At 45.4% G+C, this 21,165-nt stretch overlaps 1 protein-coding gene across 2 annotated transcripts in view; it reads right to left on the bottom strand.

Annotated features, from left to right (window-relative positions):
* The window catches only part of LOC129100193 (protein bicaudal D homolog 2-like), a 44,925-nt gene that overhangs the window by 5,732 nt on the left and 18,028 nt on the right, over window positions 1-21,165 (bottom strand). For both annotated transcript variants that reach the window (XM_054609762.1, XM_054609763.1), the window contains exons 3-10: window positions 20,908-21,120; window positions 10,470-10,622; window positions 8,758-8,972; window positions 8,428-8,674; window positions 6,498-6,755; window positions 6,211-6,414; window positions 5,559-6,107; window positions 4,912-5,063 (exon numbers count right to left, since the gene is read on the bottom strand). In XM_054609762.1, coding sequence (XP_054465737.1) covers window positions 4,912-5,063; window positions 5,559-6,107; window positions 6,211-6,414; window positions 6,498-6,755; window positions 8,428-8,674; window positions 8,758-8,972; window positions 10,470-10,622; window positions 20,908-21,120 — 1,991 coding nt within the window. The remainder of the gene's footprint in view (window positions 1-4,911; window positions 5,064-5,558; window positions 6,108-6,210; window positions 6,415-6,497; window positions 6,756-8,427; window positions 8,675-8,757; window positions 8,973-10,469; window positions 10,623-20,907; window positions 21,121-21,165) is intronic.

Raw genomic sequence — 21,165 nt, 5'->3', positions numbered from 1 at the left:
ATTGAGAATAAGTGTTTGTTTTAAAGCTTTTGTAAAACTGCTTACATGATGTGCATATCTGAGCTGCATGTCTGGGATACGAACACCAACAGTGATGAAGACTTTCGCCATGACCTTTCCCCTGGTTATGCATGTTTTTTTGCCAACACCAGGTGGAGCCAGTGATCCACACAAAGCAAACAAGAAGAGACATGCAAAGCTCCTGCATTATTAAGAACTAATGATTTCATCATCAGCCGTTTCTGTCCCCCTCAACCAACGTCACAATTTTGAGATATTTGACAAGACTCTCACTCTTCAGCTGCCATCGCTTGGTGATTTTATACTGCAACATGGTAAACTTAATCCTGCCCTCCTTGAAAAATTAATCCATTGCCAGAGCAACTTCAACACATAAGTCACTCTGCAAAATTTATGCTTCTGCAGAGTGTTTCAGGAGAGACATCTGAGCGTAGCTTAGGACAAACAATATGAGGAGTGTATGTGCAGTACAAGTTAAGAATAGATAACATACACAAAGGATGACAGCATTAACCTCGGGGTCACTGGGAAGATCCTGTACGTCAACAGACTGAGGAGGGGGAGTCAGAGAGGGGAGAAAAATAACGCAGATGAAGAGAGTATACAGTTTCTTTGCTCTGAGTTATAGACCTTCAAAACATGAGACTGTATCGCTTCAAATCCATCTCCTCTACCTCCTATCTCTGTGCAAAACACGAAAACTGTCCCCAGTACTGCTAAATCTCACTAAGTGCTGCACTGCGACATCATCACCCATCTCCCTGTGCCCTTGTGTGTATGTCTGTGTAGGCTGGACAGGTACAGAAAGTGGGTCATTGTAAGGGTTTTTGAGGTGGAGGGGTTCATATCTCCTCTCTCCATCTGCTGTGGTTCTGCTCCCCTTTCATTTTCATGCTTTTCTCCTTCGCAAAACCTTTTCCTCTCATTCATCTCTCCTCCCTCCTGGTTCTTATCTCCCCTTTACAGCCTCCTTGCTGCTGTCTCCTCCGTCTGCCTGCATCCGTCACTTTCTCCCTCTCTCTCCCATCTTGGTCATGCCTACTTTCTGTTTTGCTGACAAAGCCATCAGAGTGACATTCTCCAGTAATGACTGACACACCTCTATGAAGGGAGGGGTGTTGTTATGTTTGCAAGCAGCGCCTTACCTTCCAAACGATGCCGCATTAAAACCGTTCTGAAATAATTGAACCGCTGGGTAGCCTCACCCTTTTCTCTTTTCTCTATCTGGTATTTCAGAGTTTACTTTATTTGGGAACACCCCGACCTGTGGTGACTCTTCAAAAACTCTTTTATACTTTGACAAACCACAAGATTGCAGACATCTTCGTTACGTAATGCTGCTCATGTTTTGTATTTGTATTTGTCTGCAAGCTATAACTGTCGTTTTCTAACTAGGCATGTGGGATCTAGTGTTGTTGTTCGGTCAGTGGTTAGTGGCTGCTTGAACAGCAAAAAACTCCAACCGAGATATCATGTTATTGTTGAAAGCAAATAGAAAATATGCTAGTGGGTTGAAAATGTTTGTTTCCAACCAAAATAAACTTGTTTTGGCTATTTTTCAGAATTAAGTTTGTTTTTCAGGAAATAAACTTTTTCTAGAAGTTGAAAATGAGAAGTTGAATCCTCTAAATAGTTCTTGTTTTAAGAAATAAATTGTCTCGAATACAAAATCTGAGAACGAAAGAATCAACATAAAGAATTAGAAAATATGCAAGTAGGATGAGTTTCTTGTTTCCAACCAAATTAAACTTCAAGTGTGTTTTTCAGGAGAGAAACTTATTTCTAGAAGCTGCAATAGGAGAAGTTGAATCCTATAAATAGTTCTTGTTTTAAGAAAAAAAAAAAAGTCTTAAATGCAAATTCTGAGAGCGAAAGAAACACCCATAGTCGCAGATGTTTCTTCTGTGTGTGGCGCTGCACGTTGTTGTGCATAACATGAACTCTGGCCTCGCTGAACCACCACACACAAACATAAACCATACCCCCCCTGTGTGTATGCAGTTTGATTCCCAGTGGGACACACACCCAGACAATAGGGATCAGTGCTGCTTCATTAAACCCAGTATGAGACGGGGGGGAGACGACCTGGGAGGGAGGGGTGCTGGTGCGCCTTTAAAGGGCTCAGCCGCTCCAGCATGGGGGGCGAGAGGGCGTGTGTTTTTTTCCCGGGAAAAAAAAACCAAACAGAGGAGTCTATTCTAGAGACTGGAGGGATACAATGGGAGCCTTTTTCGGGCCTGCTGATGGCACAATGGCTGATGGGGGGTGGGGGGTCGGGAGACGGCTGCTGGATGAACAGTCGTCATATTCACACCGCTCACACACACACAGACGCTTATTTTGTGGTAATTATTTACAGAAGCCAAGGACATTTATGGTCCCATAAGGAAACCTCAGCTATTGCAACATTCATGTAAACATGGTCTGAATGTCAATATCGATCGATCGCACGGAAACGCACACAGAGAGCCTCTTCAGCTGTTGTCTGGAACTTGATTGGTCACGGTGGGATGGATGTCAGAGAGAGAGAGAGGGGGAGGAGGAGGAGGAGAGAGCAGAATGACAGAATGAATGATGGAGAGGGAGAACGACGGAGCGGCAGGAAGGAGTGATGGTGTAAGTTTGAGGAGAAAATGTAACTTTGGATGATAGTTTGACTGTTAATCGGTATGAGACGGAGCTGAGAGCATGTCGAGGCATGTCCTTAGGAATGTCCGAGGCGGGAGATAAGTAAACCAGAGTTCAGCTGGAAAGACACACACACACACACACACACACACACACACACACACACACACACACACACACACACACACACACACACACACACACACACACACACACACACACACACACACACACACACACACACACACACACACACACACACACACACACACACACACACACACACACTGTTTCTCTCCATCACACTTTAAAAATCTTAAAGTTACTCTTAATCTACGAGACTTACATATTTATTTATTTTTCAATTCCACTCCCCTTTCTCCCCCTTTGACACAAAGACCACACATTTGTAGCTGAGAGTTTTCCACGTCTCAGAAATCCACCTTCACAGAGCGGTGATTACCATGGGAAAAACAAAAGTGTCAAATTGGGCTCCTGTAGTGGGCTTTAACTTAAGCCCCGCCCCCTTCCTCTCTTTCTTCTCCAGATGACTAGAGAACCTGATGTTTTTCGGTGAGGAAGGACAGAAGAAGGGAGGGGGAGACGGGAAAACAAGAGGGAGGGGGGGTGTGGGAAACCTCGCTCAGGCCGAGTCCCCCCAGCCTCTCAATTGAGTCCCCCTGACCCGGGGCTCTGTGGCGTATAGGACAGAATTTACATACCAATACGTGAATCCCAGAAACAGACATAGGCACCAGAACAGTGACAGGCTACTGGGACGGGAGCCTCAAGAGCAGTGCTATTAGTGGGGGGGGGTGCTTTTGTGCAAAAAAACACGAATGCGTTGATGCCGGAGGTAAACATCGAGCTGTGATGTCATTATCTTAAGCCTCTCCGGCTAAAAAGAGGCTTAAAGACACAGACACTTCACGATAGATCTACGTCTTCACAGCAAATATGATCCCACACTGGTGTGATGCGAGACACGAGAAGTGGTAAAACTCATGGGACCCTAGAGGGTTAAAAAAATGATGTCATCAGTATGTGCAAGATCTGGTTCCCACTTAGCCCTGGCTGCCTTTGGTCCTAATGGTTTAGTGTTACACCGACATCCTCTCACTGTCTCTGGCTCTGCAGTGCGCCAAAAACCCATGACAACACACACTGGTATTTCGCAGTCGGAGGGCTTTTCCTCCTGTTACTAATTGATTAGACACTATGAGGAGTTACTTCAGCGAGCATACTTCAGGGACAGGTATTGGACTACTGTATGGGTAACATGAGGGGTGCTGAGCTGCACACACATCCCCCTGCAGCCTCTGTAACCTCCGTCCTGCAGTACAGTCTATCTCCACCCTCCTCTTCTACCTCTCCTCCCTCTGCACGGCTTAAGCTTTGCTGTGGATGGCGGAGGAGCATTAAATGCAGGAAGGAAAGACTGTCTCAGCATCTCAGCGCAGCCATCTGGACCAGAGCTGATATTCACGGGACAAGTGGGAATCGGCATCTTAGAAATATTCACAGAGAGGAGGAGCAACTCCAAAAGAGAGCTGTGCATCCACTCTAGTCAAGTCTAAAAAGTGCACTAGCAATAGTTTTCTTACCTTTCCCTATATGCACCCCCCCCACACACACACACACACACACAAGCAGGATGTGAGCACTTAAGTCTGCTCCGTGTGCATGGTGAATGTGTAATCCAGACCAAGAGGAGGTGGGATTATGAACGGAACCTTTGACCGGCTTCTCTTTGGAATCAGAACAGATTAGTGAGTTTGTCAACCCTTCACACACACGCACACACACACACACACCCACACGCACACACACACACACCCACACACACCTTAAATGACATATTTAAATGATACCCAGATTAGACACCTTCTGTTCTCTACAGTCGGTATTGATGCCAGTATCCCTTCCTGACCGCGATTCTCTACAACAAACAATGTAACCGTGCCCTGTCACAACAATAGTCACACGTGGCCAACATATGGTAAGCGTGGTTTACACTACGATGATAATGTTAATCTTTAGTTTACCTGTCTATAATAGAATAGCATTTGGTCTGCTGTGTTACTGTTACTGCTGACTAGTTTGGGATCCATGCGAAACCATGAGGGTAAAAAAACTAAAACTGCTTATGTGACAATATAAAGATCGATGCTTTTTTGTCCGATAAGGGTCTTGGAAAGCATGTTGTGTGAAACATATTTTTTCCAGTGACTTCCTTGGACCAGGTGGTGGCGTGCTCCTTACCGTGTGGCGAACATAGCTCGGAGGGAGGAGAAGGTGGCGGCGTCCTCCTTCAGGGCTTTGAGCTCGTTCCTCAGCTTCATCATGGTCTCGGTCACCATGGCCTTCTCGTTCTCGTACTTGCTCTTCAGATTGGCCAGAGCGACTTCGGCTGTCTGTGGGTGGACAACGACAACAACAAAAGGGTTTAGAGCAGCTGGAAGCCGTCTGGAAGTGTGTGTGTGGGGGGGGGATTTCCTGTCGCAAGACGTCTGCTAATATGGACCATATCACCTATTTCTAACAAGTCAGTAAGGCCCAGCAGACTGCGGGTGTTATTGTTAGCCCATAGGTGTGTGGTTTATGAGGGGCTTTCATGTCTGAGCACTAATGATCACTGACTGACCACACATGTACTTTAAAGGGCTAACACAGCAACTGCATACACAATGAGTCTATGTTCTCCAATCTGAGACCACACAGATACTCTCTGGACAGCTGACATCGTGGCTGCTGTCTCCACCAGTGTTTGTTAGAGATCTTGTCTGCAATGCATTTGCTGCAACAGCTGAACAGACCTGAAATAGCTGACAACTCCTTCTACGGTTCCAATGAAAACTGACAAATGTTTGGGAGTGATACCCAGTTATTTTAAAGACAAAACAACCGACCTGCTTGTTGGCCTTGAGGACAGTCCGCAGGGTTGCGATCTGTTCCCTCTTGGTGCTGAGCAGAGATTTCAGCTTGAGGATCTCCTGCATGCAGGCGTCCTTGTCCTTGTCCGCCACGGTGCCCAGCTCCAGAGAGGCCACCCTCTGGCGAGACAGCTCCGTGGTGCGGTCCACCGCCAGCTGCAGGTGCTTGATCTGGTCTCGGATGATGGCCACCAGATTGTAGATGTTCATGGGCTCGCGGCGGTGGTCGGACCCGGGGGACGGCAGCGAGGAAACCGGTGAAGGGGATCCGTCGCTCTGGTCGGCCTTGCCGGACTCAGGGAAGAGGCCCCTGGTGAGCAGGATGGGCGAACGGCGACCGCGGCCCTCTGGGCTGCTCCGACCACCCTTACCCTCCTTGTAGAAGTCGAGCATGACGCGGTTGGGTGTCTCGTTGTTGCACATGCAGACGTGGTTGTAGAGGGTGGCCAGCTCTTCGCTGAAGGTGACCAGCTCGTCCTGTGCCACACTCAGACTGCCCTGGGACTCGCCTGCCACATCGCTCAGCTGAAGACACGGAGAGAAAGGCGTCAGTTACGACTTACAAAGTTCAGAAAAAACACAAAATTTAATATTTATCAAAACGTCAATATTAGGAGAAACATCTCACCTTGCGGAGTTCTTTTTCCAGCTTGACCTTCTGTTCTCTCTCTGTGTGACTGGTCTTCTCCAGAGTTGCCAGCTTTCCTTCCAGCGTATTGACGTCGATCTCCAGACGGGTGCGCTCCTCTTCGTAACGAGACTGACAGGCCTGGTATTCTGTCTTCAGAGTCTTCAGTTCCTCCTTCAGCTCTCCTGCTTCAGACACAGCCACCTAGCAAAGCAAGATCAATGTTTGAGAATAAAGTATAAAGACAAAGACAATATGCAGAAAAATGTAGATTTTGAGACCGGTACCTTGTACTTGCACTCCAGAATCTCCGGTCCATTGATGTCCACCTCGTAGTAGTCCCCGTCCTCATTGCTATCGCGTTCTTTCTCGTTGTCTAAAGCGGACTGGCGCTCTTTGCTGGCCTGGAGCTTGCGCATGGCGCTGAGGTTTTCCGTGAGGCGGTTGACCTTCTCCTGGTGCTCGGACAGAGCGCCGTTGGCCTGCTCCAGCTGTTTCTGGGAGTCCTGCAGGGTGGACAGCAGGTTGACCTTCTCACGTTCCATCTGAGGAGAGAGGCGGGGACACAATGAGCGATAAGACAAGAGGTCATCATACTGCATGTCTCACATTTCGCGTCATGATTTGAATGATTCCTGCTTTTGATAATAGATCGCATTTAAATCAGTGGATTATCTGTCCTGTGGTAACTCTATCCGCTGTCAGGCTTGTGTTGCCAAGGATGTGGAGGCTCATTGCCCGGTGGCTCAGCATCAGAGTCAGGATGACCTTGACAATCTGCTGGACTGGGACCAGCTCAGCGCTGGCAGTCGATGGACGTCTCGTCTTACAAACATGCACCCGGTCGCTCTGTAAGCACTGAGCTACTTCAGAGGCTGATCAGTAAATAATGTAAAAGTATCGTGTGCACGCTCATCTGCAAGCATCGTTATCATATGAGGAATATAGAATGATGATCAGCCTAAACATTCCTTATATCACATGTTAAAGTACAAGGTACAAAAGCATGACACTTTAATGCATAAAGCTTTTCATAAGTCAACAAATATGTGGATAAATAATCAAATAAGTCAACATGACTTAAGTTTGCATGCGTGCTTGTGGGCATCTAACACACATCAAAGCTCATCCTTCTCCTGCAGAACCCATATTGGATGTTGTTATACATTACCAGGGACTAATGGGGTGATACCCGAGGAGCGGATGTTTAGGATCGATCACTGAGTGACTAATCGATAGAGTGAGATGCTGCAGGAGAGGAGCAGAGTGAGGTTAAACGAGTAAAAGGAAGCTTTTTGTTCGCTCTGCTCTGATTCCTGCCAGGAATCTGTGGAATGACCCTAGCAGGAGGCTTCACTAGGACACGCTGCTGGGTCCTATCAAACACGGGGCTTTGTCTCAGCCCGACGCGTTCACCACAGTGGTCAGGTCGAGAACCATAACGAGCCCAAAGCAGGTCATCTTTGAGGTAACTTTGACTTTTTCTTTATTAATCCAGCATCTGTGTCTATGTTTAATGAAAATGCAACCTTAATCCTTTTGACCTCAAAACAGTGATTATCCACAGGTTCCCCGTACTTTCTGGTTACCATGGTGCCCAATCAGCCGTGGCCTTGGACTCATGGGGTGATGAGCAAGCAGATGGCAGGTCCACTGGTGCCACCACCCGCCGCCTGGCAGCCCAGTGGAGTCTGAAGGGTGTGTGTGTGTGTGTGTGTGTGTGTGTGTGTGTGTGTGTGTGTGTGTGTGTGTGTGTGTGTGTGTGTGTGTGTGTGTGTGTGTGTGTGTGTGTGTGTGTATCTCCCTGGATTAATTTTGCTAGAAGTGGATTTAGATCCGTGCAGCAGCAGCAGGAGGTCAAGATCTACTGACTCAGTCACTCTTTCAGACACACCTCCACCCTACAGGCCAAGACTTGTTGGCTGTAGTTACTTTGTGGTTAACTGGCTGTGTGGTCACCAATCTATTCTCATATCAAGAATATCTACAGAGAGACAGCTTTATTGTATTTGACTCTCATTAGCTTGCTATTGATTTCCTCTTCACCAAAGTGATCGCACACACTGCAGAAACACGTCATTTAGACCCCAATCCGTAAGATAACAATCGATTCATTGGTTGTTACTTATCTGTAGAATGGATGGTTATTATTCACTTAAAGTGGATCCTAAAAGGTTTACTGATAACAGACAATGTTTCTAGTGGTTAAGAACAAACCTGCATCAGCTGCTGTTTGAGCTTCTGGATCTCCGAGATGTTGAGTTCGCTCAGCAGGTCGTCCACGAGGCTGGGCGCAGGATGGAACAGCTCGTCCTTCTCGGGCGCGGAGATGCGGTTGTCGTAGGTGATGGCGTTGGCCAGCTTGGTGAAGCCGTTCTCGTATCCCTGGAGGGCCTCGTCGTTGTTGGGCTCGGTGCCGGTGTCGTCGCTGAACTTGAGACCGTCCAGAGAGATGCTGAGAGGACTGAGAGGAGAAAGAGAGAGTCGTTTAGTGTTCCTTACAATGTGGATCGAGGCCTGTGATATCCTTGTTTGTGTTCTCTTTACCTGTGACAAAGCGTGTCTCCAATGCTCATGTAGTGAGACAGCTCCTTCCTCAGGGACGCCTTCAGCTCACGCTCAGTCTTGATGGTCTCCAGGGCTTCACCTAGCTGACGCTCGGCGATCTCTTTCAGTCGGATGGCATCCTCCAGCTGGCTGTTAAGGAACTGAGTGTCCTCCTCCAGACGACGGATCTCATGCTTCAAACCCTCAAACTCCACCTGGGGGAGAAGAGGAGATGGAAGACACCTTCAGTTAGTGTTTTGGATTCACAAAAGAATAAATAGAACTAGTCGAGCTCCAATGAAAATTAGCTGTCAGGCTGGTTTTGTGTGTGGCGAACCAGCTGGATCAAAAAGAACGGCGTTATTCAAAGATAATGTTAATTGAGAACATATTCATTTAATTTCCCTTTCTAATTAGTCTTAAATTAATTGGATTTGGGAATCCTTTTTATATTGGATGTATGAAAAGTAGGAGCCTCTTGTTTGGGTTAATGCCCTCTGTGCTGAATTTAAAGCACAGAATCCAAGAGGACAAGGGCATATGGGAAGAATTAACAGCTCAAGCATAAAGGCTGACATCAAATGGAAATGTCCTACTTGGAAATTCAGCTCTTGTTTAATGTTTGCAGATGTGCGAAGGGGATTTTTTTTTTCTTTACATTCGTATGACTAACACCAGGAAGTGTTTGTTCAAGTGTTAGAATCTCTGTCTGAAGACCGATAGCTGTTAAAGAGTCTGTCAAACATTTCTACAACCAGACAGCAGCTCCAGGCATTCTGAAAAACAAATGCAGCTGCTTATCCCTTTACTGTATCAGAGGATGTTTTTATTATCATAATTAAATCTGAATATTAAAGCGCTCATGTCTCTTTGCGCTGTCTAATCAGTACAAGAAGGAGTTGATGAGTGGGAGGGGCAGGGCCTGTAGGGCTGCTAAGATGCTGTAAGATAGTACTCTACAGTACATGTGTGTAAAAAAAAAAAAAAAAAAAAAAAAAAGTACTTTGTCAAGATGCCTAAAACTACCAGTTTAAGGGCTGTTCATGTGCTGTATTTCTTGCTCCCTCAAATCCATTGTTCAATGTAGACCTGCAGAAATTGCGCTCAAAATTGAGAGTGAAACCGTTACGGTGCACAAACATTCCAAGGAGCCTATTTTTCAAATTTCGAGTAGATAAAAATTGTAGATAGATATCTTTTCTTTCTTCCATAAAGTCTGCGGTAAATATATGGAGGAAAAGTTAATCAAATATAGTGCAGGGGTACCTAGATCTTTACGGATTATTTGACTTAATTCATTCTTTCCATTCAAAGAGGTCCCAACATCCAGTTAAAAAGGTCAGACAAACTACTGTGATGGATTTACTGGTCGGAAAATGCATTTATCTTAGTTTTGACTTTGGTTGGTTTAGTCAGCTGGGCTTACTGCTAAATCACCACAACTTCATAATCGGCGTTGTCCCAGCGTGAAGGTTTTGGTTGCTTAGTAACAGTAGCCCACCAACAAGCGCCTCGAATAAAAGGATGTAAGTGGCACGGCTGGTGTTCTCCAAGCGTTTCTTAGACACAACATGTGAAGTGCCCCAAATTAAGCCTAACTAAGAAAACTACATGATCACCTACAGCAAAGGTAAATTAACCAAGAAGGGGATGATATGCTGCAGTATTTAATCTGTGAGCATTTAGAGCTGCAGCAGTGGTCCAATCCTCACCTGGCTCTGTTTGAGCACGGAGACCTGCTTCTGCAGCGAGATGTTCTCCTCCTCCAGCTCGGTGTAGTCCTGCAGCAGACGAGCCTCCCGGAACTTGTACTCCTTGATGTCGTCACGCAGCTGATTCCTCGTGAGCTCCACCATCTGGCCGTTCTGTGGGGCGAAAGGAGGTAGACGGAGGGAGAAGAGGAAGAGTTGTCAGTGATCACTGCTTCAATCTCGTTTTGAGTGTAGGAGAGACACCGATTGATTGGATATTGATGCTTTAGTTTAACCGTTAGTCTTTAACGCTCTAAATCTTGCTAGATAAGAATGGGTTCCCATCTGCCCAAACCCGTCGTTGGTCTGTGTGTGTTGTGTGTGTGTGTTGTGTGTGTAAGCGCCTGTGTGTGTGTGTGTTTGAGAGGGAGGTGCCAGGTGTCTCTCTGGGCAGCGGGCCACAAGTGTGCCAGCCTGCCAGCTCTGATGGCACCACAGAGACTGAAGCCTACTTATCTCCCTCGTGCTGAAAGCCATTCAACGGCCGGGAAGCACTCTAATGATCTAATTTTCTATTGATGGTTAGAATGGGCTTGGTGTCTCTGTACAGAAGGACACAAGGACTGATCAGTGCAAATTGTAGAAATCAGAGGTAACGCAAGAAAATTGGCTGAATTTCAATTTGAATTTTAAATCTGAAATTCTAATTGTTTTCAGTTCAAATGTGCTGATATTTTGAGTGTGTGTTCTGTCCTCGAACAAAGACATTCTCAATGGTTGAACGCTCAATTTTGTCAACTAATCCATTCGTTTATTTAAAGAGCAATCTGTAAAACTGAGTTTCTCAACAAAGAATCACACAACAGCTTTACGCATTTCATGGGAATAAGTCATTCAGCATGAAAAAAAAAGCCTAAAAAACAACATAAACAACTAAAGAAATCTAGTCAACGAAGACAAAAACGTCCGCTAAGTTGACCAATCGACTAAGAGATGGCAGCATTGGCAATATGCTAATACATGTAACGTGATACAACAATAAAGTATGTTACCATCATGCTCAAGCTAGCACTAGTGTTTGTAATATACTGTAAGTGCAGTCGGCTCTCTCTCGCTGCTCAGGAAAGGCGTCATTAATTATATAAAAGGTAAAGAGAGGTAAGAGACATGCACTTCCCCCACTTCACCATCACAGAATGAAGGATCTGATCATCCCCACTGAGCTACATGTGTCCTCACTACCACGTCTATAACCCTGTTTAACCCTCTGTTTTTTTTAAGGATTTCACACCACACTCCCATCCCTGCTGACTGGCTCATCCCAAAAACATAAAGATCCCCCCGCAGGATATTTGGGTGGGGGAAATCCAAGCCCGTCAGAACCGACCTTGAATGTTTACGCGTGCAAGCAACAAGTCACTTTTAGAGAGTGTGTGCAGGTGGATGCAGTTATGTGTATGTGTGGATTTGATGAAACACAGTCAGCGTTGTCATCTCCTGCAAAGTGCAAAAATATTTACATGTGTGTGACAGTTATAAAAAGAACAACAGCCTCTGTATATCCAGCATGGTAAGGATTTACATGTGTGTTTGTGGCGGTGTCAGAGAGACACACATCACACACATCACACACACACTCTCAGGAGGGTTGGCAGAGATAACCTCACACCAGCGGGACAATTAGCCTCCCAATCCCCTCTGCCATGTGGCCCGTTCCTCTCACGCTGTGACCATGTGGCCGGCTGCATCACAACCCCTGCTCTAATAAGCTGGTAGCGACACGCATCCTGATGGCTAGAAACACCTTTTAATAACTAGAAGGGTTCACTAGTTCGATCCCCTCGTTAGTGAAGAGCTCAGACCCCATTAAAAGGTACGAGGTGTCGTATTTTGTGGGATCTATTGGCAGAAATGGAATTTATTATTTATAACTTTGATTTCTTTAGTGTCTCATCACCTGAAACTAAGAATCATTGACTTTCCTTTGGCTTAGAATGAGCTCTTCACATCTACATATTGAGCTGGTTTTCTTCACAGAGTCTGCCATGTTGCACCGCCATGTTTCTACAGCAGCCCTGAAAGGACAAACCAAACACCTGAAGGCCACCGTAGTTCTCTGACAGGTTGTGAAACTGCGGTAACGTGAGTCCAAGAATGCAAAACTGTGGTACAATCAACCATCTTCTGACTTCAGTTGCTCCTAAAGTATTGTCTTTATGGTGAGGATGGCCTCTGGGCGAGGTTAACAGCGTTACCACGGTTTCCAACTCGTTAGTTAGGGTTACCACAGTCTTGGAAAACGAGGAATAAGTGGAATTGTATCCAGTTGTATTTAATCTGCAACCATACTGCTAGATGCCAAAATCCTACACACTGTGCCTTTAAAGACAACTTCCTAGTCACACACTATTCACAGTATATTATACATAGTAACCTAGTTATATTAATAACCAACAGCTGTATTAATAACCAACAGCTTTAACAATAACCACGCTCTCTATCTAATGTGACTCAGGAGAGTACCAGGCAACCAAAAACAATTTGTTTTTGTTACGCTCTATAATTCCATTTATTTGCCTGACTGAGGGAGGAATTCACCGACAAACATGATGCTGCTGATGAAGAGTACACGCCTCTCGTTTGCTCTGTGTAATAATTAATAACTATGTGCAGAGCTGAGTCGACGTTTGAAGGCGCATTAATATTCATCTGGGGTTTTTTGCGCATGTCTAATGAGCGTGTGGGGGCGTTTGCTGTGTGAAAGCCCTGATGTCAGTGCATTACTGCATAATGCATGAGCTTACACTACAGATCAGTCCTGCCACTAAGCCTCCATATAGCGGGGTCGACTTCTGAGAGAAATCTGAATTAAAGCAAAAAACTACAAAAAAAATGGAATCAGTCAAACCATTACTAGATTCAGATATTCTAGTTGTAAGGTTTGGACTATCAAACTACATAAACCCAATTATTTTATTAGGAACATCAGCATAATCATCCACACCGCTGGAGTTTCTTTAACTCTACAAAGCCGTGCCAGCTGGTTGTTGGGGTCTTTTCCCGTCCAGGTCGATGTGCCTCAGCTGGAGGGTCAGTGGCGTTCGGTCCCGATGAATACAGGCCACCGCTGAACCCGATTATGCTCCTCCTTCCAATCTGATTACAATGCATAACGGGGCTTTGACCTTTCACCTTGCATCCACATCCTCCGCTGCACTGAGCCCCTCAGAGACTGGAGGATGGGTTTTCACACCGAGCTGGTGTTTGACAGAAGCTGATTTGAGTGAACGCATCAGGGTTAGCGGCGGCCATGTGCATCTCTGCTATAAAGGGGGGGGGTTGCATTTAATCATGAGGAGAGCACACCTCTCCTGGGAATGTTTCTAATATATTGTGCTAATTTGTGTGTGTGTGGGGCTGTTTAGATACTGGGGTGTGGTATTTTGAAGGCCACCATTGTAGCGTGCCTGTGTGTGGTCTGTGATGACCCCCCCGGTCTGCTGTCACTACAGGTGACATCTAAACAGCTGCTTAAATCCGCCCACACACATGCTGGCAAATGTGTCACTTCCAAGCAAAGTGGGTGGGTTTTGCAGGCAAACCATTAACTAAAAGGATAGATATATATGAGATGTTTAAAAGCATAGTGAGGGCTAGTGCATGCATGTGCATATGCATGATAGAGCAAACTATTTTTGCTCTAATGAACCCTCTCCATGTCGTACGCTGCTGCAAAATGTCACGAGAGCAGCACACATTGTTTGCCGTTCAGAGCTTCCTCCAACTGTACAGTATGAAATCTACCACTCTCAACTGTAAAGCTTTCTTTTTGCCGTTAAACTGCTTTTGACAGCACATTGGGGTTGAGCCCTCTTAAATCCATAAAGCTCATGGAGTAATTTCTCAATGTGTTTGAGCCGCTATAACCTCGACTTCCGCGTCATTTAGTAAGCCACGGTGGCAAAGTTTAAGGCTTAACACAAGTGTAGCTTAGGAATGTTTTAATGCTTTGTTGGAAGGCTCTGCTCCGTTTCTTAATAACTCCAGAGAGTTTTTTTTTTTTTCAAATATGGATTTCTGGAAAATCCATATTTAGTATCTTTTTACCCGCTGGTTTGGTTCCCTCGAAAGAGCTGCCCAAGACTGTATTATAGATGTAACAGCACAGACAGGCTCAATATAAATATATATTTGTTTATCTTATTTTTCTTTTCTCTCTTGCACTCTCACTCCACTGACCTCGTTTTCACTCCCCATCCTACTTTGCACTCTGGTAAAATGCACTGGATTTCTACAAACTACAAAGTGCAGAGGGGTTCCCAGTTGGAATGACACCAAGTTCAGGTCAATACTGCTTTTTCTCTAACCCCCTTTCTCGGCTTCTCTTTCTAATACCACTGACCTCCATTTTGCCTTTCCACCAACATTTCTGCTCTCATTTTTTCCAACCCCCACCTCCCTTCTTCTCTTCTCTCCTCTGCGTGTGTCAGTGTGCTTTTAGAGGCCATGTATCAGTCACAGTTGAATTCCTTCCTCCTACAGAGCTTTAGTTCCATCATATCTATCTATCTATCAGATAAAAAAGAAGTGGCTAGTGATGGCCATGTTCCCTTCTGCTTGTAGATCTCTGGTGATATGGTACTCCAGAGAGCACTTTTGGGTCTTCAGTGAGCTGATGAGTAAAACTTTATATCTCCTGTAGGCTCGTCAAGGTCACGTCAAAACGGGTTAAATCTAACTCCATCAAGCTGATCACATCGCAGGATTACCTTCAGGAGATACGAGAAATTAATCACAGATGCACTACAGCTCAACCCCCCCTCCAGTGTAGGTTCAGACAGAGCAAAGGAATAATGAAGCTCAGGGGCCTATTGCTACTGTCACGAGTTAAGAATGTGGCTGAAAGCAGATCTGCTTTTATCCTCCTCTTTGCTGCGAGCAACGGTCATTCTTCATACTCCATTACGGAGACAAAACACAAGTCAAGGTTGCACACTTTTCAACGAGACAATTAAGAACTAAAAGTGAAAAGGAGCCTTGTGGGGGCCTGGCTGATGGTACTTTGCCCAGCGTGACACTGTTGAAAAAAGCCCACAGGGTGAAAATGTGCCTGCATGCACTTAACAGCGAGTTAGTGATTTTGAGGTCATTTAGCTGAAAGTGGAGAGATGTGCGCACGTGAATATGAACACCAATTAGCTGAAGTGAATGTGTCGGCCTGTTTGTGTGCGTGTTGTTGATTTATTAGGGTCCATTGATCCGGCATGGGAAACCTCTTTGGTGCTGTGAGCCAGGGGCTTAAATCAAGATCGACACACTGTCAGAGCATCCTCAAAGCTGATACCAAAATACATTATTACGGATCAATGGCACATCTTCTAAATGTATCTTAGAGACGCACCCCTCTTAAGGGATAAAAATAGCCCATCAATCTGTGAGACGTGACACTCTTGAGGCAGCTATCTGGAGTGGGAGTGAGATTAGGTGATGTTGGGTGCTGTGGTGAGATAACCCACATAACATCTGGAGCCTTTAGAGCCATTTGTGGGTCGCTTGTGACATCGGTGGTAGCAATGGCTTGTGTAAAAGTGGAAACTGAAGCAGCATGTGTCTGTTTTCACACCTCCTCTTGTTATCTTCCTTTACTGTCTCAGCGAGAGACCAATTTTTCAACCTTTTCTCCGTTTCGTCTTTTATATACAGCTCACCCCCTCAAACTAGAACAGGACAGGAGGAGATCCGTCTTGGCATTAATGTCACAAGGAATAATAAGGCAGTCGACATCAACACCCCAGAGCCCTCTGGGAGTCCTGTTACATTAGCCTCACGTCAGACGATAATACCCGGGAACAAAGAGCAACCCTTCCTTAGATCTCTTTTACCGCTCAACTCTGACCTTTCAATAATCAACACTAAGCCATTTTCCGTGGTCATTTGACAAGTTGGAAAAGAAAATGGAAATTGGTGTTAGTTGTTATGGTGACAGCACACGTCAGTAGGGCCGTGAAGTGCAGCTCTTCGAGAAGAGAGTGGACGCAGCTCCAGAGGCGGATGGCTGGCTAGTTGGCTAGCTAACTTAGCCATCTTTGGAGCGGCGGGGAGTGAGACTTGGGGACTTCTAGACCCGGAGCTGCCTCTGGCCAAAGGCCCACTGTTCGACTCATTTTCTGTTACAAGCGTAGCATTAAAGCGTGGCAGAAAACTAGCCAGATGACTAGCTAGCTGTCCAGTAGATAGCTAGCTAGGTTTGTTAATTCCACCATGCTTGAATGCTACACTAGTTACAGAAAACAGAACAAATATGTCTCTTCTGGCGATAGCAATGTGCTCTTCTACGCTGTGACAAGAGTTAATGAAGCATTAAGTTATTAATTTACTAATTTACTCTCGGTTCCTCATAAAGTTGCTACTCCATGGGCCCCTTTAGTCGAAACTGCAAATACTTACCTCTGAGTCCATGAATTGCTGTAAGTCGGCGCAAGTTAGCCCCCTACGAAAGTTAGCCCGCTACATTTTTCTGTTTTCTGTGTACTGCAATGGCAACAAAAATGGCCGACGCTCTGGCTATCCGGCTTCACTGATTTGAATTGGAATGTCCGTTCTACTTCTATTCTATTTCTATGTTGTCAGCACTGCCATGACAACTGAAATTCTGCCCTCATGTCCATCTGCTCCACTGAAAACCTGCAGCCAAGCACTCTCATTTCTTCTGATTGCAATAAATACAATGGCCTTCCTCTCAATAAGCTTTAAACGTGCGCCCTCCTCCGACCTTTTCTGAACTCGTCCCATCCACGCAGACGAGCCCCCCTTCTCTCGACCGTCTCACTTCTCCGTCAGGTGTTTAATCCTGCCAGTTGGAGCAGCACTTAAATGAAGGTGGAAAGCCTCATGTCTGACAGCTCCGTCAACAAAGTCAATGAGGTGGAAAAAAACCAATCATGTTTAACATTTGAATGGGCTGCACATAATGGTGATTGACCAAAAGCACAACACCATAATTTATGTCTTTGTAGGGAAAATGGTCCGCATAAGTGAATCATTTCAGGATGACAGTTAAATGTTAAATGGAGAGAAGGCGACAACAGTTACTATATCAAACAGCACAGCCTCCTGAGTGAGTCACATGGAGAAAGGAAGTACTGCAAGCAATCATGCGGTGATGCTGAGCGTGACTAGAGTGTAAAGATAGACTGAACTACACTGATAACACTTCTCAGGGTTTTTTTTTATCTTTGGCTTTGCTTGATCATTTCCTAAAAAGAGGCAGGCAATGGGGATCCCCATTCTGCAAGGATAGTGGCAGCCATCACTGTAGGCACATTCCTCTCAAGACATGAGATTGAATTTAATGAAGTCATGCCTATTAGAGTGCGCCTCCTCACAATGTTACTGGCTCTTTGTGGAGGTTTAATCCTGTAGACGGCAGCGTAGCAGTGAAATGTGTCTTATCAGTGCTCGGGGCTGACATTCGAGTCTTTGGCAGGGACGACTGCCTGGGAGGATTGAACGTGATGTCATTATCCAGCTGGAACGCTGGAGCTAAATGGTTGTGAATGAACGGGCGTGTACATAGAAAAGTGCTGTTTTATACTGTGAAGCCTCCAGATCTGTAGAACAGTGGAATAATGTCATTATCTAGAGATTAATTTGTGAACAACACACACAGTCAGATTTGGAAGCCTTCATTCAGCTCTACAATAAAGCTATTATCCTAAATACAACATAACTTTACAGAGGAGCCTTGTAGATGTGCAGGAGCAGGAAAAAAACACCACTTTCAGCCACAAACAAAAGACAACAGTTACATCCCAACTGTCAGTTGCATTCCATGATGAAATTGAGTCATCTAATCAGCCTCCGGACTCCATATGATTAGCCATGCTGTCCCAGAAAAACAACACGGTCCACCACTGGTGCCGAGTTGACCCTCATTAAGCCTTTCTCCAACGGATTTTCGGCCACCTCTTTCTTTCGTACCATTCGCATCGTCTCCTAGTGCCCCCTCCCCTCCCATCCCATCCCATCCCCTCTTTTGCTCTCCCTGCCTGAGCTTTTGGGCTAATTTGAAACCCGGGTATACAAAGGTCTCTTTCAGTCCTGTCAGCTTGGTCACAATGCCAGCTTCAGTGCCCAGGCTCCCTCCGTTTGCCTGCCACACACACTCCTCCTAGCACCCACAGAAGTACCATGAGAAGGGTCATTATCTCCCATACATGAGGCAATTTACACTCTGTCCCCCTATTAGCTTGCCAATTAGAGCTGACTGCTGCATCAGGGTGTTTATAATGGGAATGGTACCTTCAGGAAAGCCATCATGCAGACCACCAGCACGACACCAGTTGCACCAAAGCTGTAGATCAGATACACGAAAACCCTGTATTCCCTTTTTCTAAATAATATTAGGAGATTTAAGACGCATTTTATCTTTGTAGAAGGTAATCATGTTTAAGCTGACTCTTGGAACGACTGCAGGCAGTTAAGTTTTATACTGGGAAACTCGTGTTCCGTTTCAAAAACACATCTGGCTTCTATTATGCCCAACTTATACCAACTTAGACCAAGAGCTGAGCAGCAGCTGACCTAATTATAGTGGAATGTGGAGCTTTTCACGGAACTTAAGTCGTTTTGAGCGACATGCGTATTTTTTTTTAAGTCTTTCTCACTAATCTCAGTAAGAAACGCCGCTGACATCTGTCTCGAGCAGTGACTCGCAGTAAACAGCAGTGATGCCTGCAGCTGCCTGATTTTAGACTCACTCCGAAGGGGAGCCTCCTGTTTTAACCCCCCACTCCCTCCTCCCTTATTACACTGGAATTACCAACTTGACCTGCAAAACAGAGGGCACAGCTAAATCTGCTGTGCACAAACACGGGAAGATTTGGAATACTGATGGGTTTAACTACCACGCAGAGGGGGCATTATACGGTGAGGAGGGCTGAATGCCAAAATAAAGAATGTGAAGCCCAGCAGCACATGGGCCTGTTTGGTGCATGAGTGGAGAAGGATGCATGGAATGGGTAACAATACCGATGTTAAAGCACCAAAATGCAATTGTTGTCAAGTGCAAAATACTGATGCGATGCAACAACTAAGAACATGCAGAAAAGGGAGCCACTTAAATCAAGTTAAATACAACATAAGCAGTCTGTTCCTTCTCAGCCAAACTCCTCAAACAAGATGCGACTTCAAAGTTTCTACCCCGTCTTTAATATTCTACCCTTGACTTTGCTGTCAAGGGAGCCTGGGCCAAATAAATGGTTCTGAAGGTGAGATGCTCCCAAAAGACTTCAGCCCCGTTTCATCCTTTCATGTCTCCCAGTCTTTGCGTCAAAAACTTCAAAGCTTCGCACATCTCTCAGTCTGTGTGATTTCAACCTGTACTGTTCTTCGTTAATGCAATCTCATCGCCAGCTCCATTGTACAAAAAAAAAAAGCACTGTGCTGCAACCCCGTCTATTTTAATGAGGTCAATTAGCTGTAAATGGAAGCACTGAAGCGGTCAGACATGGTCCGAAGTGGGGCGCAGACAGTAAAGGTCGGCATTATGATAGTAAGGGAAGCTTAAGAGAGTAGAATATAAGAAATGTTTCCTGGAATCTGTGAAGGCAATGCTCTGATTTAGGGACACGGCTTGTTGAGTTAACAAAAGGGTTGTTTGAGGTGGAGTATAATGAGGCATGTCACTGAGGCCACAGCTGTGGCAACAGGTTAAGAACTGTCATGCAACGGTTCACACAAATCTAAAGTATTAATTGGTTCATTATTAATGTGGAGTCGTGCCATCTTTTGCATCAGAGCATGTTTCCCATGGAATCAATGTTTTTTTCTACCATCTGTAATTATAACTCCACCCTGCATCACAATAAGAGTGGAGGATATCGCATGACGCTTGAAGGCAAGGTGTTGCTTCAATCGGCCTGGTCTCTGTAGTCATTACGGTGTGATTAGTCTCGTCGTAGCATGTCAGAAACACACAAGTTGTTGACTGCAGTAACACCCTGAATAGAACAGGCCTGGGCAGCAATATTCAAAGTATCTGGAATGAATGTAGGTGCAGTAAATATGCAGCACTCAAAAAAAAAAAAAATTGAAAATGTGAAAAGCTGTCCCAAATTTCCGCTTTTGCTCAACTACACAGGGCTCAGTGATTAGTACCCGTTAGGTTTTCTGCTGCTTCTGACAGAAAATAAATAACAACACATTTGTTGTTCCAATAGCTGCAGGCAAACAACAGCAGACACTCTTCTTCAACTTAGAATTGACGCAAGAAAAAGACCACCAGGAAACAGTGTCTTCTAGTGAACAGTAATACTCTTTGAAATAAGTCATTTTGTTGAACTCTCAAACATCATGTGTGCAGTGTGCATAAGTAGCATCCTATGATACATATCCAGCTGACTGAACTGATCTGATTAAATTGTGACCCTATTTATAATAATTCTGCTCTCACTCTTACCTCTCTCATCTCCTGGGAGATGGTGTTCAGGCGTTCGTTCTCAGACTGGGTGTTGGTGAGGATGTTGCGCGCCTGACGGACCTCGGCCTGCAGCTCCATGACTCTCTGCTCGTAGTAGGCCTCCTTACAAGCCGACTCCTGGATCAGAGACTCCTCACGGCTCTCCCCGTCCGCTGCCACCTTCCTGTGGTTGGAGTAGGCTTGTCCGAAGGCCTGGAGATACAATAAAGGAAGAAAAGAGTTGTTATTTAGAAGCTA

This window comes from Anoplopoma fimbria, chromosome 12, assembly GCF_027596085.1.
Source record: "Anoplopoma fimbria isolate UVic2021 breed Golden Eagle Sablefish chromosome 12, Afim_UVic_2022, whole genome shotgun sequence".
NCBI classification, from domain to species: Eukaryota; Metazoa; Chordata; class Actinopteri; order Perciformes; family Anoplopomatidae; genus Anoplopoma; species Anoplopoma fimbria.
Note: the sequence above shows the minus strand (reverse complement) of the source record. Positions and strands in the feature narration are given on the sequence as shown.